Source organism: Fukomys damarensis, unplaced genomic scaffold (assembly GCF_012274545.1).
Source record: "Fukomys damarensis isolate Sample0158 unplaced genomic scaffold, DMR_v1.0_HiC HiC_scaffold_38, whole genome shotgun sequence".
Classification (NCBI taxonomy): domain Eukaryota; kingdom Metazoa; phylum Chordata; class Mammalia; order Rodentia; family Bathyergidae; genus Fukomys; species Fukomys damarensis.
Window position 1 is genome coordinate 53,094,781 of NW_022900950.1, and position 17,299 is coordinate 53,112,079.

At 36.0% G+C, this 17,299-nt stretch overlaps 1 protein-coding gene across 1 annotated transcript in view; it reads right to left on the bottom strand.

The window, feature by feature from the left end:
• Positions 1 to 7,625: 7,625 nt before the first annotated feature.
• The window catches only part of Dnajc15 (DnaJ heat shock protein family (Hsp40) member C15), a 67,178-nt gene continuing 57,504 nt past the window's right edge, over positions 7,626 to 17,299 (bottom strand). The window contains exon 6 of the mRNA XM_010637079.3: positions 7,626 to 7,855. Coding sequence (XP_010635381.1) covers positions 7,785 to 7,855 — 71 coding nt within the window. The 3' untranslated portion in view covers positions 7,626 to 7,784. The remainder of the gene's footprint in view (positions 7,856 to 17,299) is intronic.

The following is a 17,299-nucleotide window of genomic DNA, read 5'->3' on the forward strand; positions in this document are numbered from 1 at the left end:
AACAATTTAGCCAAATGCTGTTTGGAAAAAAAGGGAGGGTGGTGGTGTAGCTCAGTGCTCCCTGGGTTCAATCCCCAGTACTGCAGACAACAAAATCAAAACCATTGATACATTACTACCGGAGGTGGATTTAAACAAACAGATTTCTCAGCTACTTGCAAAAGGAGCAAAGGTCTGAGCCAGAGAATGAAATAAAGACAAAAAGACCCCAAACTTTGGATTCTGTGTTGTTAGGCGGTTGGTTGAGGCACTTTCCCATGTACAAAAAAAGAGCTGTTCAATGCTAGCAGCTGTGAAAATGCAGACTGGTTCTTGGATGAAAAATCAATGATGCTGTGCCTTGCAAATATATTAATAATGTTTTGAACACCTCTCCTGGAGGAATTCAGAGCATGCCATGTGTTGCATTCTCATCAGGCTCACAGTCTCACTCGGGGCAAGGAAGTGAGACTCCAGGAAGAGGAGACAGGCAGGCCCACTGAGGAGATAAGCTGAGGGCCCAGAGTTCACATGGGACAGCAGGAACCAGTAACCTGATGCTGGGGGGTGTCTAGCAGGTGGATGCAAGTGTAACTGGTACAAAACTGATAAAAAGGCAAACTTAGGAGAGGAGAAAAGCAAAGGGCCTTCTTAGGAGAAAGAACAGTTCTGTGCCCTTGCGCATTTTTAGTGCCCAGACACACAAACCAGAAAGCAAACCTAGAAAATGCTATGCATTTCATCATTTTAGTGCAGCAAGTCAGAACCCTTGTCAGTTACCGAAATGCTAAAAAAATCTTTAAACTGCTTCTGGTTGATCAATTTGTCCCCTAAAGCCAATTTATACCACAGCAATTCCCTCTGCCACTGGTGAATGAGGCACTGAACAATTACCGCCTGACCTACTGCTGACCTCCATTAACAAGGTGTTCACGGTGCCAAATATTTCCGGTCAGTTTAGACTGGGGACAGATTTGTCAGTCAGATTGTTCTTCTTTCCTCAGGAGCAATTGTCAGCCAGCATGTGAGGGAAACCTTCCTATTCCCTTGATATTATTAAATACATGAGGCCCTCTGACCCGCTGACATCAGAGACTTTACTCAGACCTAAAGGATGAGGTTGAAATGCACTAAGAGTATTGAGCCTTGCACCAGACTTGTGGACCTGCTCTTTAGGGATACTGATCTATTAAAAAAATTAGTCCTAAAAGGAAGATGGCAACACATTAAAATTGCCTATTTGTCTTTGCATTTCTACACAGAGTGTATGCAGGGAATCGCTGCTTCAAATATATTTTGAATAAAATACTCAAATGAGTAATTTTATCAATTGCGTCTATTTTCAGGTTTTCTCTGATTTTCTCCTCCATTAAATTTCTTAAAATTTAACATCCCACTCACCAAGCATATTCTTGCATGGTTTCTTTCATATTATGGTAATACATACTCTATTATGTCCATACAGAAAATCGATGTTCTATACATAAATCCCATCAACAGAGTCAAATACAACATGTTCACTGTGATTCTGTATTCTGTTCTTAATTCACCAGACTGCTGTGGAAACATATTTTTCCTCTGACAAAACAATTCAAGCATCCATTTTATGCTAGACAGACCTTTTTTCTTAGGTTAGTCCCACAATGCCAGTCCTTCCTCGACGGCTCTGAACACAGATCACATGATGGCTCCATGACGAGATCCTCCTGGCCAAGAAAGGGCAATAGCCGCTGTGCCCACTGAATGTCTAACTGGCTTAGACATGTGTTATTAAGATGTGACTACTTCCTGCGGCGGGGTGTGCACACACTCAAGTACACGTATTTCCATGCACACATCACGAGGGGAAAGATGAAAGGGCCAAGGAGAAAAAGCAAAGGGCACCTCTACGAGAACTAAGCAGGCCTTACTACTCACTTACTCTTTAAATATGGGATCCAGGCATTTGTGCAGGCACAGTCTTAAGAGATGGGAGGTGACAGCTCAGTTGTGTCACCATTTCTACTACCAATGCCTATGTTTGGAATTCCTCACAAGTCAGAAGTGCTGAAGGCCAAAAAAATGATATGAAGACACATGAGGCAAGAAATAAGTAAACAGACCAAGGACACAAGTACTTTTCTTTGGTATTTGCATTACAAAATAAATATAAAAATAAATTTTAAAATATTATAGGGCTGATTTATATTATTTTCCCTTGCTTATTTTGTTATGAGATTAAAAAAATAAGTTCAGTAACAACTTCTGAGAGAACTCAGAAGTTCTATAAATTAGGTTTCTAATAGCAGCCTTTAGGATTGAACCAGTTACTATCTTGTCCTGAGAGTCACCCAGGCTGATCATGTCATGAAGCAAAAGGAGATGTAAAAGGCATTGAAGAGTCATATGTCTTTTAATAAAGAACTCAGATCACATGTAGATGGAATTATATAAGACACAGGTGTTCAAGAGACCTACAATGGAATAATTTAATGTATATTTAATTTTGGCAAGTTATTATTTTAACTATTAGGGAAATGATATAAATATGTCTTAATGTTTTATGATTTTAAAACAAACATATCAGCATTTCATTTTAAAGTTTAGTACATAAGCATTTTCATATATTGGCTTTAAAAAAATTCTTGTTTATAAGAAAAAAGTCCAAATAAGGGTACAGTATATAAACGGGTACAAAGGAGAATAATGTAGAAGACAAACGGAATGCCTAAGTACCAAGAAGCCAAGGAACAAAGAATAACTCAAACAACTAGCTCCATGGGGTCAGAGAAGGCTGTGTTCTCAGTGTGCACGCACTGCTCCTTCTGCAAAATGGCACTACACAATGTAAGGTAGCCTGCCAGATGCAGACAAGGCAAACACAATCTCCCATCGTGCCACAGAGAACAAACACTATTACATAAGCTCATCCTCCTCCAGGCGTAAGGAGGCCCAAATGTAAACACTTTGAAAGTCAACCCTTGATCATCCACATTCACAGAAAAAGAGCAAAAGCACAGACATTTTTACTATTTATGCTGCTGGCAACAGAGTTAAGTGATAATCTCATGCATGACACGTTTTTAGATTGATGGCTAAAGTTCTATGGGTTCTACGACAAAACCCTGTAATTGCATATTCTGAATTGAGGCTGCCTGGCAAGAGCAAGGTCTTGAGTTAGATCCCTGGTACCAGGGGATGCAGGGGGTGGGGGAGATTATATATATTTCTGAATTTGGCATAAAAGTACAACATGGAAGGTAACCTAGCCCACAAAATGGGAAGTGGAAAATAATTTTTTAAAAGCACTATAATTCCCTTTCAAATGCTACAATTCCTTTTGTTTCAGGTGTCTCACTCTCACTATATTTTATTGCCACACTGCTTTCAATAAATTGTCTTCTTGCTCACCTTGTTAATATATTGAGCTATCTCTTCATTTTCCTCCCAGGGTTTGCTGCTTCACTTTTTGTAAGTTGTCTTCTGAACCTTGCTCTGGATGTTCTACTTGAAAGCTCTTTGCCCAGGAACATTTCAAATGATATTTCATCAAAGATTCCTCCAACTCCTCAGCATCACAGAAATCCATACTGCTATACTTTACAACTGAAAACGTTCTATGTGCAAGCGGGTGGACAACACAAGCTTCCAAGGCAGAATTAAAGACATTAATTAGTTCCCCATTGCTTGCAATGCACGATGACACTGGATCTTCCCATAAACCTACTTTCATGTCCCCGGGTCGCAAGAATCAAAGAATGAACCAAAAGTCACACAAGCCTCTTCTACTGGGTCTCACAATATAATCAAAAAGTCAAGAGCACACACTTAAAAAATGTGGGTCTTAGTCCCACCACTTAAAAATTAAGTTGTAATGTTGGACCACTTCATAAACTCCTCTGAACTTTTCTTTACCTGTAAAATGGGAATAACTTAGGGTAGCTATGAAAATTGATAATGTAGGTAGAATTTTTTGACACAAATGTTCAACCAACATTAGCTACTGAGATACTGGATTTATGAAAATTGAGCCGGGAATTTAGCTCAATGGCACCACACTTACCTTGCAAGCACAAGCTCCTGAGTTCATTTCCTAGTATAAATAAATAAATAAATAAATAAATAAATAAATAAATAAATAAATAAATGGCTATAATTTATTAGCACTATAGATGTTAAAATCAGTATCTTGACCCAATCATCATCCTGTCTCAAAAGAAGTTTGCTGCTGATGATTTAAAGTTCCAAGGAGCATTTTCCTGATAAAGTTGAGATACTAATTTGAAACTTGAGGCCAATATCTATCCCAAGTGTTCATACTGTGGTCATGTGAAATTAAACTCCCTCTAAATGGTGGGGATTGCATATCTAATGGCTATATAATAATCTACTCAAACTTAATATGTTGACCAGTGCTGCTAGCTTTGTTGACTAGACCAGAGGGAGAAAGGGTTACTATGGCACAAGAGAAAGAAACACTAGTTAATGAACTTGCATTTTGATTGAGCAGGATTTTTAATAAAAAAAATTAGTTTTTTATAAATTCTTTGGCTCAGCAACAATAAAAAGAGAAAAAGAGCACTCATCTGGGAACAATAGCTACTCAGCTCATAAAAAATCATTAGAAGGAACATTTTTTTGTCTACCATGCCTGGCAATTTTGCTGGCGGGCAATGATCCAGATCACTTGATTCTACCTATAAAAATGAACCCAGAGAACCTTCCCAACTTTCAGCTAATACACTAACACATTTTAATTTCCTAATGTATATAACTACCATAAATAAAATTTTGGCTCATAATTCATGAAATGTTTTTGATAAGTAGATGACCAATCTAGTATTAGTAGGGTATGCTCTAGGATGTTTTTCCATCAGGAGGGAGGGAAGCTTCTGACATTACTTACCCACTCCCATCAAATCCTCCTTGCAGTCAGGTCTGTGTCTGGGTGTTGACTGCTGAGTAAGGTGCACAGTGCCTGTGGACAAGGTGGTTCCCACTGTGTGAAAAAACAGCCTTTGCAGATAATTAACTTCTCAGTGCAGTCTCCATAGCTCATCCTAAGATGGGTGAGTCAGAGAAACTTCCTACTTTTGACATTGTCTGGCTGATTCATCCTCTCCCATAAATGTCATTAAACTATCTTAATTGTGAAATGTGTCTAAGTCATTAAAGGCTCTTGTCTGTGTTTAACGTTCTCTATGACAACTGAAAGATTTTTTTTTTTCAAGAGATAAAATGTTATTTCTAATGGCCCTACTGGGTAATCATAAATAATACAACCCTTACTATTTCTTGTTAATAAAAATGGGGCAAAAAAATGTTACTGATGTTTAAGAATATTTTGTTTACTTTAAACACATTAAGCATTTTAAGAATGTATTTTGTATTTCTACTGCATGACAATTTATCATGTTATCTTCTGAATGACTGAAATATGTTTTGTAAATACAACAATGCCTGCTACACTCAACACTCTTTTCCTTACTAAATTTCTTTCCTCTTTTGACTGTGGTGCAAATGGGCACCACTAATTATAATCTATGTAGCTTTTCATGCTCCCTTTAATGGTCCATTTGACTTATAATTTGTCTGTGAAGTAACTCTTGTGTTTTTGAAAGGTCTTTTCTGTTCCCTCATACTGCACCCAAGATTGAAACTGCAGTAACAAAGACCTTAATTAAGCAGACTATGCAATGACAACAAATATGCAAATGTAATCTTTATTGAAGCCAGGTAACCATTCAAATAAACTTTGTTTAAATAATAAGGTGTTGGGATGGATAACTGGTCAAAATCCAATTTTATAACTACATTGCCATTTAGAGAATTACTACAGAACTAACACCTGCCTAAAATCATAGTTGAATCACTTGAAACTTCCAAGTAGTTGTTATATTATACATGGCTGATTTTTTTAAAGTAGTGCCTTAACTAATTTGATTAAAAAGAAAAAAACTTCCAACTTTACCCTGCTACAGATTAAAAATGACCACTGATTCTTTCACAATCGTCTATCCTCTCCCTTTGAATTTTGGCAAGTTTCAGATAAACTGAGTAAGGCAGAAATGCTGCTTTGACAGTTCCCAGACCCAGGATGAGTTTGGCAGCTCCCATTTCCAGTCCCTTGAACAACTCTCTGTAGCACACCTGCTATGGTATGATGATGCTCTAGCAGCCCTGTGGAGGAGTCCATGATAGAAGAACTGAGGTTTCCAGCCAACACACAGTTCCAACTGGCACCTACAGGAAATGGCTCCTCCAGCCTCAGTCGATGCTACCTAGAACACAGTGGAGCTGTCCCCACTGCATCCTATCCAAGTTGCAGGTTCAAGAGTAAAATAAATGATTATACTGTAATACACCTGGAATCTTAACCCAAGGTATTCTAAAAAATAAAATTAATGGGGTGGTGAAAGAATAATTTATTTTTTGAACATTTGCTATGTGATTAAATGACTTATACATCCTTATTCCCTGTAACAACCTTATTAGAGTGAAGTATTTTATTTTATAGTTTAGGATTACAGACTTAGAAGTTAGATAACATTCCAAGATCATGTACTAGGAAGATAGTATTCAAAACCAGATCTGTTTGACTCCAAGGCACATAATTAACAGGAAAATAAGAAAAAAATTCTAAGCTATTGAGGAATGACTAATTCTCAAGACTACTTTGTCCCATTTCTTGCTTTTGGGAAATCCTGTGCTCTAAACACATGGATAGCTCTATTTCTCTTAATTCTAATCTGAGGAGAAACAATAATGAGTCACAATCTTTTTGTTTTGAGATAAGGTCTTGCTATGTATTCCAGGCTGGCCTTGAACTTGCAGAATTCATCCTGCCTCAGTCTCCCAAGTGCTAAGGTACAGGTGTACACCACCTCACCCAGCTCTACCGACTCACGATCATATAGTATAATGCCACTTGGTCCATGAAGCCCCTACCCACCATGAACTGAATTAAAAGTATATTTTTAAACTTACTTTAACTATTACCTATAACTCTAACAGAATTAATTATTTTTGTAAGTCCCTGTGGGTCAGGATCCATGATGGTTCATGCTTATAACTCAGAGGATCCACTATAGGGCTTTACACATCACGGGTGGTCAATAAGTATTTGTAGAATGAATGACTGAATAAATATACAGCATAGGAAGACTATAATTAAATACAAACTCCTCAGACGTCTCTCAGTTCTTGTCAGCCTTTTCTCATAAGGCTCATTTTGTAAATCTTTAATCATTTAGTGGCTCTCCAATTTCTCAGGCTTCAGCTATAGGGTCTCAGAGAAAGCAGAGTTCCCTAACAAAGTCCTAGCCACTGTTTTACAAATCACCATTTAGTAAATTCCAACACATTTCAGGTCATTTTCTCAGGGGTCGCAACCAGTGTTTGGTCTCAAAATACTTAAAGCACCTTACATAGGCAGAGTCCCAAATGCCTTTGAAGAAATAAGGATCAATAAGGGTACAAATATAAGCAGTAAGAAAATTTCTACTCATTGTTCACAAATCCCAATTTTACTGGTTATGGTTATATTTTTGCACACACGTGTGTGTGTATTTCTGTGTAGAGTTTAGGACCTACATAAAATTTTTTAAAAATGTGAATATGATAGAGAAAATAAAGAAAAATACCAGCTATAGAATTTATGTCGTTCCTTTAAAAGAAAAAGCAAGCTGTAGTCTTTTATTGATGTATAGCTTAAATGGAAGAATGACTGTGGTCAACATAAGTAGGAAAATTAAGAGAAAATTAATTTGAAGTTTTTTTCTTTAAGTTCCCCATATTTTTCCCTCATTGTGGTCCTTGAGCTTTCATCAGTGTTTGGTAGTTGATTCTAGTAAGTCTTTTGCTTCATTTATTTTGGTTGCTAAATAAGGAGATCCACCTGAGAGGACAAAGACAAATAAATGGGTTAAAACATGTCACTATTGATATTTTTTTACAGTCCTCAATATAGAATAAATAATTCTGGTATTTACTCACACATGCATCCTATTTTGCATCCAGAAAGCAAAACAATGTAAATTAGTTTAGTGAAATAATAGATATTCAACAATCGAAAATGACTTTTAAGTAATGAGTTATGACCAGAAATAATTTGAAAACTATTCAAACATTTCATTAGTCAGACATTCATCATTCAAAGACTTGACCAGAGAATTTTCTGCTAAGAGGATAATTAAGTAAACTAAATAACATTTTTTTGTTTTTGTTTTTTGGAGACAGGATCTTGATATGTAGTTCAGGCTGGCCTTATACTAGCTGCAATCCTCCTCCCTCAGCCTTCTGAGTGCTAGGCTTGTGCCACTATGCCCGGTCACAAAAATAACATTTTTGCTGAGTGTGGTGGCACATTCTTGTAATCCCAGCATGCAGGTCAAGGCAGGAGGATCACCATGAGTTCAAGGCCAATCTGAACGACACAGCAAGACCATCTCAAAAAGACAAAAAGCAAAACAACCTACCAAAAACAAAAAAACAAACAAAAAAAATCACAACCGAAAACCTGTACAACATTCTTTAAAAAAAAAAAGACACACACACTTTAATTACCTTTAGAGGAGGTAAATCACTCTGTGGGGTCTTTTAAAGTCTTACGATTTCACAAAAACAAAATGCATCTTCAAAAAATACAACTACCTAATACCCAATGCTAAATATTATATTTACTAATAGAGATAAATTAAATACTGATAAATAAATGATAATAAAATGACACCATTCTCTGATATGACCCTATTAGAATATTTTAAAATATAGTCATGGATTAACAATCCCCAAAAATAAAGTCACCCCTTTTTTAGTTTTTTTTTTAATAGTGAATTCTAGAATAATGCAAATAGCAAGAGGAAAATTGAGATAAATTTAAAATACAGAATCATTATAAAATTACAAACAGCCTCTGTTTGACATACAAAAATATGAGCCTCAAACTGTCACATTAAAGCTATGTAAACATCACACTCCTAATTTTTAGTCCTTAATATTGTCATTTTTTTAATGCTTTAGCTAACAAGCACATATATTGTTAACCAGTCTCTGTGTTTGCTTTCATTTTGTATTCTCTGAGTACAAAACCATTCTACAACAAACTAAAAAACATCTAGATAGTATAGATATACCGTCCTTACATTATTCAGGTCCTTAGCACTCATCCAAAGAAGAAAAAGAAAGCAAGGACAACAGATCAACAAACATGTTGTACTAGAAAGGGAATGCTGGAAGAAGCTATATTTAGCTTTTTGCCCTTGAGAATTCCACTGACATTTTCACATCAAGTTCTGAATTGCTATAAACACTTGGTAAATATACCATACGGAGTCCTTGAATATATGATAGGAATTCAAAAGAAAACCTGTGGTTATGAAACAAGTTGTCTTCACAGTTAACTCTGAAAATGACCTTGGAATAAGGAACGTCAATGTTGGTAAGCTGTTTAAATTTTCAGATTTATCAAGGATTTGTCAGACATCTTTGTGCTAACTTAAAAAAATATTTAATATAGCCAGGTGTAGTGGTGAATGCTTATAATCCCAGCACTCAGGAGGCTGAGGCAGGAAGATCACTGTGAGTTCCAACCTGGGCTACATAGTGAGTTCCAGGTCAGTCGGAACTACATAGTGAGACCCTGTCTCAAAAAACAAACAAAACAACAAAATAACAACAACAGCAGCAGCAGCAAAACATTAATATATTAATTGAGCTTAAATATAATCTTTGATTGAAATGTGTTCTGGATATTTAATTCACAGGCCACAATATATTAATTGAACAGCTGGAGAAAAAGGCATAGAAGACCCAGTTTTACATCTATTGATGACAATGTTAGAGGAAAATTATTCAGAATAATGTGGACTTCTCTACCATTCATTCTTTTTAAAATAGAGAAACACTGAACTTATGATTTGTGTGGATGGTAGAAAGTTTGGATTGGCTCTCGTGACTCCTACTTTACCTCCTCCAAATACTTGGAAAAGTCAGTACATTCCCTTCAGGTTGTGTTTAATTCATATCAGGTTTCATCAGTTAGAGGGACTCTTGTGAGGCGTAGCAAGCTGAAGTAAGGGAAAGGCTCTTTTGTTGTGCTTTGTTATTGCTGTGAGCAAGCAAGAGCACAGTGCAGTGGTAGCAACTGTGTCTGTTGCACAGCTGTAGTGGCCAACGGTCTGTGAGGCAGAAGCTTCCCTGACCAAGCAGCTCTGTGACTACTTGCGGAGTCCTTCTTGCAGGCCAAGTTTAGAACTTACTTCTTTATACTGTCTAACAACTTGTAAACTGTACTAAATATTTTCCTGTTAGTTTCTGATCCTGAATTTTGAATGAGAATATAATATAGATCATATATCCTATTTAATTAAAACATGCTTGTGAATTTTTTCAACCCCTCTATTTTCTAATTATCTCAATTAGTTAATTCACAGAAATCCACAAATTATTTACAGGAGACTACATTTTAAATAATATAAAAGACACAGCTAATAAAAATGAAGTGCAACTGCTATAGTAATTACCAGATGAAGAACACTTTAAGGCAAAATGCAATAATAGAGATGTCAGTGTTGCAAAGACCTACTGGTAAGACAAAGCAACTATAAATTTGAATATACCAATGCAATCTCTAAGTATACAAAGACACTGACAAGACCAAAAGGAGAAATATATAAATTCACAATCATAGTGGGAGATTTAATATACCACTTTCAGTAATCTATTGAATATTTAAGAGAAGAAAAACATAAAACAACATGATAAATAAACATGATCTAAATGATTTACATGACTCTACAGGCACAGAATACACTTTGGTTCATTCAGATTGGGTCTTACTATGCAGTTCACTCACTCATTCATTCATTCATTCATTCAGGGTTTTCCTAGATAGTCCAGACTGGCTTCAAACTGGTATTGATCCTCTTGCCTCACCTCCCAAACACATTTTAAAGCACAGAGAATGCTTACTAAAATTGACTGTGGACTAGGTCAAGTTTCAACGAAATTAAAAGATTGAATTCACAGTGAGCAGTGCTACTTAAAGAGTGTTCTATGAGGTAATGCTGGTTCACAATTGCTATTAGACTATAGCCGGGAAAGTGTAGAAATTGAGAGTTAGTGATTAGAAATATTACAGCCCTTTGATATTGTGAATTTGTAGTTCTATATAATCTAAAAGGATAAGTTGGTGCTTAGAGCTTACATTTTTTTCACTTCAGTTTCAGAGTAAATTCATTTTTGTTGTACTTATAGAGGCTATCACCCACCAGAGTTTGAGGAAATAAATTAAGTCCCTGTCTGCCACATAGATTATGAACAGTACCAATATAGGCCATATTAACTTACAAATGCAGAATTATGCTAGTTATCAATAATAAACACATCTGGAAAAATCCCAATTTTTTGAAATTAGTCAATATACTTCTAAATAATTCATGTATCAAGGAGGATATCAAAAAGAAATTAGACACGAAAACTGACAAAATAATTTTTACATTAAAAGGGAAAAGGGACACAGATAGTAAAAATATTTAAATAACAAAATGCAGGATCCACCACGGGAAGGATAGCAACACCTTCCCCCACTGGAAGCCGCCACTGCTCCAGCACCAGGAAAGTAGCCGCGCGGATGCTCCTGAACCACCCCACCCCACACACTCTCAGACCTCCTGACTGTGCCAGTCTTTGGACCCACTCTGCAGAGGCAGAGGTGGTCATACAGGGTATTTTTCTGAGTTCCCAACGTTGAATATCTTTAAAGAAAGGGCATGGCTAACCTGTAGTAGAACAGCGTGGAGTTCAACAGTTCAGAAGGTTGGGGAACTCAATCTGGGCCTTGCAGCCCGAGGTCAGTCTGCATTATGGGGTTCAGCCATCAGCTAACTGAGATCAGGGGTCTTGAGTCCTAGCACGGTCTGAGCCCCCATCCTAAATGGTAAATATACTATATTGAAAAGTTTGTTCACTGCAGACATGTTTTGGACTGATTTCAATTTAATTCAAATGGTTTAAGGGTGATGGACTAGTGACTACCACAGGTGGTCAGTGTCCAAGTTGTGCTTGATCATATTGTGTTGCTGGTTGGGATAAAGGATTGTGGTTGATTCGATAAGCAGTTTTCTCTGATGTTATGAAGATGAGAATGTCTGTGGGTCGTTAGAGACCCAGAAGCTAGGGTGCAACTATATCAGGAAGATTTGGGTGATCACCCAGAGATTAAACCAAGGACAGCCGGACAACAAAAATAAAAATGAGAAAACACTTAAGCAAGACACAAAGACAGACTTCCAATTCACCAATGGCAAACAGTGGGGCAAATGAGGATGAAAAGGCCGATAGTGAACCACCAGGACACCCTGAACTCAAAGCACAAGAAGTAACAAAACAGATCAATCAGGCTCTAGAAAAATTCAAAACAGAAATAATTTCCCACATAACCATAGAGATGGTGAGCAAAATGAAAGACGTGATTCTAGACTCTAGAACAGAAACTGACAAAAAAATAGATGACCTCAGCACTATGATAGAAGCCATGAAGGCCCAGCATAAGAAAGAAATGGAAACAATAAACGCCCAACATAGGAAAGAAATGGAATCCATAAAACAGATTTAAACAGATATCCAGGAGATTAAACACTCCATTGAAAGTGGACGCAACAGAATAAAAGAATGCGGGCCGGGGATTTAGCTCAGCGGTTCGGTGGTCTGCCTTGCAAGCGCAAGGACCTGAGTTCAATTCCCGGTAACAAACAAATAAATAAATAAATAAATAAATAAATAAATAAATAAATAAATAAATAAAAGAATGCGAAGATAGAATCTCAGATATAGAAGATAAGATGGCAGTCAGTGACCATGAAAAGGGAGGTCTCTTAAAAACAGTAGGGGATCATGACAAATCAATCCAGCAACTCCTAGATGATGCAAAGAAGAATAACGTAAAGACTGATAGGAATCCATGAAGTAGTAGGAGAAAATACAAATGACTTAAAAAAGCTGTTTGCAGAATTAATGACAGAAAACTTCCCAAACAGAGGGGAAGAATTTGACATTCAGATAAGTGAGGCATATAGGAGCCCAACTAGCCACAATCAAAACAAATCTACACCTAGACATATAATAATCAAGATCCCAGAAACCCAACAGAAGAACAAAATACTACAAGCAGTAAGAGAAAAGAAACAAATCACATGCAAAGGAAAGCCCATCAGAATCACAGCAGACTTTTCAACACAAACCCTTAGAGCAAGGAGAGCCTGGAGTGAGATATTTCAAGTACTAAAAGAGAACAACCTCCAACCTAGACTGATGTATCCTGCAAAACTCTTTCAAAATGGATGGGGAAATAAGATACTTAAAAGACAATGAACACTTGAGAAACTACATGAATACCAAACCAGCACTACAAGCAATTCTAAACAACATCCTAGAAAAAGACATTGAAGGTAACAACACTATGAGGCCCAACAGAGCAAATCAAATAGGCAAGGCAAGAAACTAAAAAGAGAAGGTGAAAAAGTAAAAATTGTCAACACACAGGACAATAATAAGTCAGTACATACCAGTTATAACCAGCAATGTCAATGGCCTCAACTCACCAATCAAGAGAAACAGACTGGCAGAATGGAATAAGAAGCAAAATCCAACAATATGTTGTATACAAGAAATACACCTATTGCAAAAAGAAGCCCATAGACTGAAAATGAAAGGAGGGAAAACAATTCTCAGGTGACAGGAGCCCAGAAAAAAGGCAGGGGTAGCAATCTTATTTGCAGACAAAGTAAATTTCAAACCAAAACTGATTCTAGTAATATAGATGTAGGACAGTACTGTATCATACCTCTGTGAATATAAGATATCTTGTACCTGCTTTATGATATGTAGTAGTGACCATGCTTTATTAGAGCTATCTTTAATGATGTTACTCTAGAACGTTCTCTCTCCAGATAATGATTAAGATGCTAATAAAAAAAAATGGTTCCAGGTACCACAAGAGCAACAGAACTTTGCTGTTTTCTGGGTATTATTTTTTTGTTTTATTGTTTTTGTTTTTTTAATGGAGTGTGCTGAATGTCTATAATTTTGTTCAGATGACTGCAGAACCTGGAAAAGCTGTTGCTACTATTGATGCATAACATATTGCTATTATTGGTCTTTTTATATAAATATATATATATACATACATATATATGTAATTTTAATTGTGCTGTCGACTTTGGAAAAAGTTATCCCAATTTACTGTGTTGAGTTGACATTGTACAGAAATTAACAGCCATATTGGTCTAGAAAGTTAATTTTTTTTTCCATTTCTACAGGGGTAATGCATTGTATTAAATATGTAAGGTCATATCTATATGGGTTTGATTATAGAAACTAATAAAGTATTCTCTAAAAAATGAAAAAAAGAGAATAATATAAGACTACAAGAGCAAGAAGCAACTTAAATATGTTCAGGGACCATTTTCATCTTCAGAATTAAGGATTGATTACTTTAATTTTACATCATTGCCTTTTCTCTTTTACTTTCCTTTTTAGTTTTATTTTAGGATTCCCTATTTTTAATGTTCATATAGAGATTTCTTTAACTGAAATACCGAATAGTTTCTCTGGTGTGAAAAACTATAATAGTACACAAGATCCTAATGAGATAATAATGTGAAATAGGAAGTAAAGGGTTAAAGGTGTAGGGAAAGTGGGAAGGGTGGAGGAAAGGTAATAAGGGAGAGGAAAAAAGTATGAGAAAATGAAAAAATGGAAATAAAGTGTTTGTAAATGGGGATGGGAGGAGGGGGTGAAGGGAGGGCAGGAACAAGGGGAAAAAATGAGAATCAATACCTATCATGTAAAAGTACAGGATCCCAATAATGAATGTAATTGTATTGTATACCTAGATTGTACTAATAAACTCAATAAAAAATTAAAACAAAAAACAAACAAACAGAAAAACACTGTCTTTCTATCCCAAGCATGCCTGAAGCTTGGAACTCCAGAGAGTTAGGAGCCAGATTCAAATCCTGTTATTGTTGCTTTTCCACTGTGTGGTCTTTGCCAAATTATTGGACCCCTATGTCCTCCAGTGTCATCATCACTGAAATTGGCATGCTGGAAATAATACTAGGAACTAGCACAGAATAAATGTTTTATAAGTGAAAAAAAATGCAAATGATTTATAAGAAACAAGAAATTTCTATGAAGCTACACAAATTAACATAGTACAGTATTGGCATCTCATAAAAAAGTTAACCAATAAGAAAGAGAAAAATACAGAAACATTCCAATAAATATCTCATTATTTCACTTATAGCAAATGTAACACTGCAGATCACTGGAAAAAGAATGTTCTTTTCAATAAATAATGCTGGACTACTTTGACATCAATATAAAAAAACTTTAAACTTTATCCCTATTTCCCATCACATGTAAAAATCAATTTCAGGTTATTACAGACATAATTACATAAAATATCAGGATCCAGGAATTATCTTTATGACCTTCAGACTTCCATGAATGTGATAAAGGTAAAAGTTAGGACAAAAATAGCATTCAACATAAAGGACAATTTTGATAAACTGGAATGTGTTAAAACTAAGCCTTTTTGCTCATAAACAGACACCAGTAAAAGTATGGAAAAAACAAGACACAGAGAGAAGATATTTGCAATACAAAGGACTGATATTTAGAACACCCATATATAGTGTTCCCCAAAATTAATGGATATAAACAGAAAAAAGTGACAGAATATTCATATCATGGAATACTATGTAACAATAATGGTGAACCAAGCACTACTGTAGCATTTACTACTACAGGAACAAAGCTTAAAAAGATATAATAAATGAGAGAAGAAAATACAGAAAACTATACAATATGATTTTATTTATATAAAACTCAAAAACAGGGAAAACTAATCTATAATGATAAATAAATAGTGATTACTTTTGGAAAAGCACATGAGTATTTTTCAAAGACGGGTGGTGTAGGTATTGGCTACTTAAGAAGATCTACTTTGTGACAACTCACTACTTACATTTTTATATGTGCATACTTTTATGAATGTACATTTCAATTTTTAAAAAAGTTTATTCAACTGATGGTAGGAGTACACTGACTTCCATGTCCTTTGATGAAAATGTCCAAAATTCATTAGTTCTCAGCAAACATGATCAAGATCATAATGATGACAGAAGGAACTGAGTCCTTGTGCTTGCAAGGCAAGCAGGCAGAACCACGGAGCTAAATTCCTGGCCTGTTTATGCTTGTTTTTATGAGTGTGAACAAAAATTCTAGTTTTTATGTTGTTCTGTTCTTATTTCTCCCTTCTCACTCCCTCCTGTATTCTTCACCAGTTTCCAGAAGTTTTCATGATATTCTTTTGTCCTTAGACAAAGATTAGAAGCCTTGCTTCCAACCTCTTCCTCTTCTTATTTTTCCCCTAATCCCTTTTAAATTTTCTTCCCTGAGGGTAAAACCACCATATTGATGGCTTGGGCTTATTATGGCACACAATTTTCTTGTTCATTTTAGATTTTGTTATATAACCACAAATCTAGTTCATTCAGTTAAAGGTGGAAAATTGATAGTTGCCACAGTTTGTCATTTTCTAGGCTGTATCTGGTGTTATCACTGATTGTACTCTAGCCAAGGTGACATAACTGTACTAATCAGTTGTTCTTCCTTGTATATCAAGACTGAAATTAGGTTCTAAAAAATACTATAGGGTAGTGCCAAAGATTCAGGGGCTGGGACAAGTAGGTAGCAACTTTCCATCCCCAATATATTAAACAGACAAGATCTTGCAACAAACTCAAAACCCAAAGCCATCTACACCTGGAAGACACCTCTGAGAAGCATTGTTTCCTAAAGGTTCTAAACACTAGCAATAAAGCAATTTACAAACATTAACCCAGGAATGAAAGAAAGAAAGGAGGAGGGAGGGAGAGAGGGAGAGAGGGAGGGAGGGAGGGAGAGAGAGAGAGAGAGAGAAAAGAAAGATGCAACTCCAGACTTTCAGCTCACCAAAGGCAAACCCATGGGGCAATGAGATGGAACAATCTGAAAGCCACTCATCTGGACGGACTCTCTGAAATGGTAACAGTGGAAGTAACAAAGCAGATGAAAAAGGCTTTAGAAAACAATAAAATCAGAAATCATTTCTGAGATTACAGTGATGGTGACCACAATGAAAGAAATGCTAAGTGACTCTAGAGCTGATACAAATAAAAAATAGAGGAGCTTAGGAAAATGATGGAAACCATGAATTCCCAGCACAGAAAAGAAATAGAATCCAAGAAACAAATTCAAACAGATATCCAAGAGATTAAAAATTCCATTGAAAGTA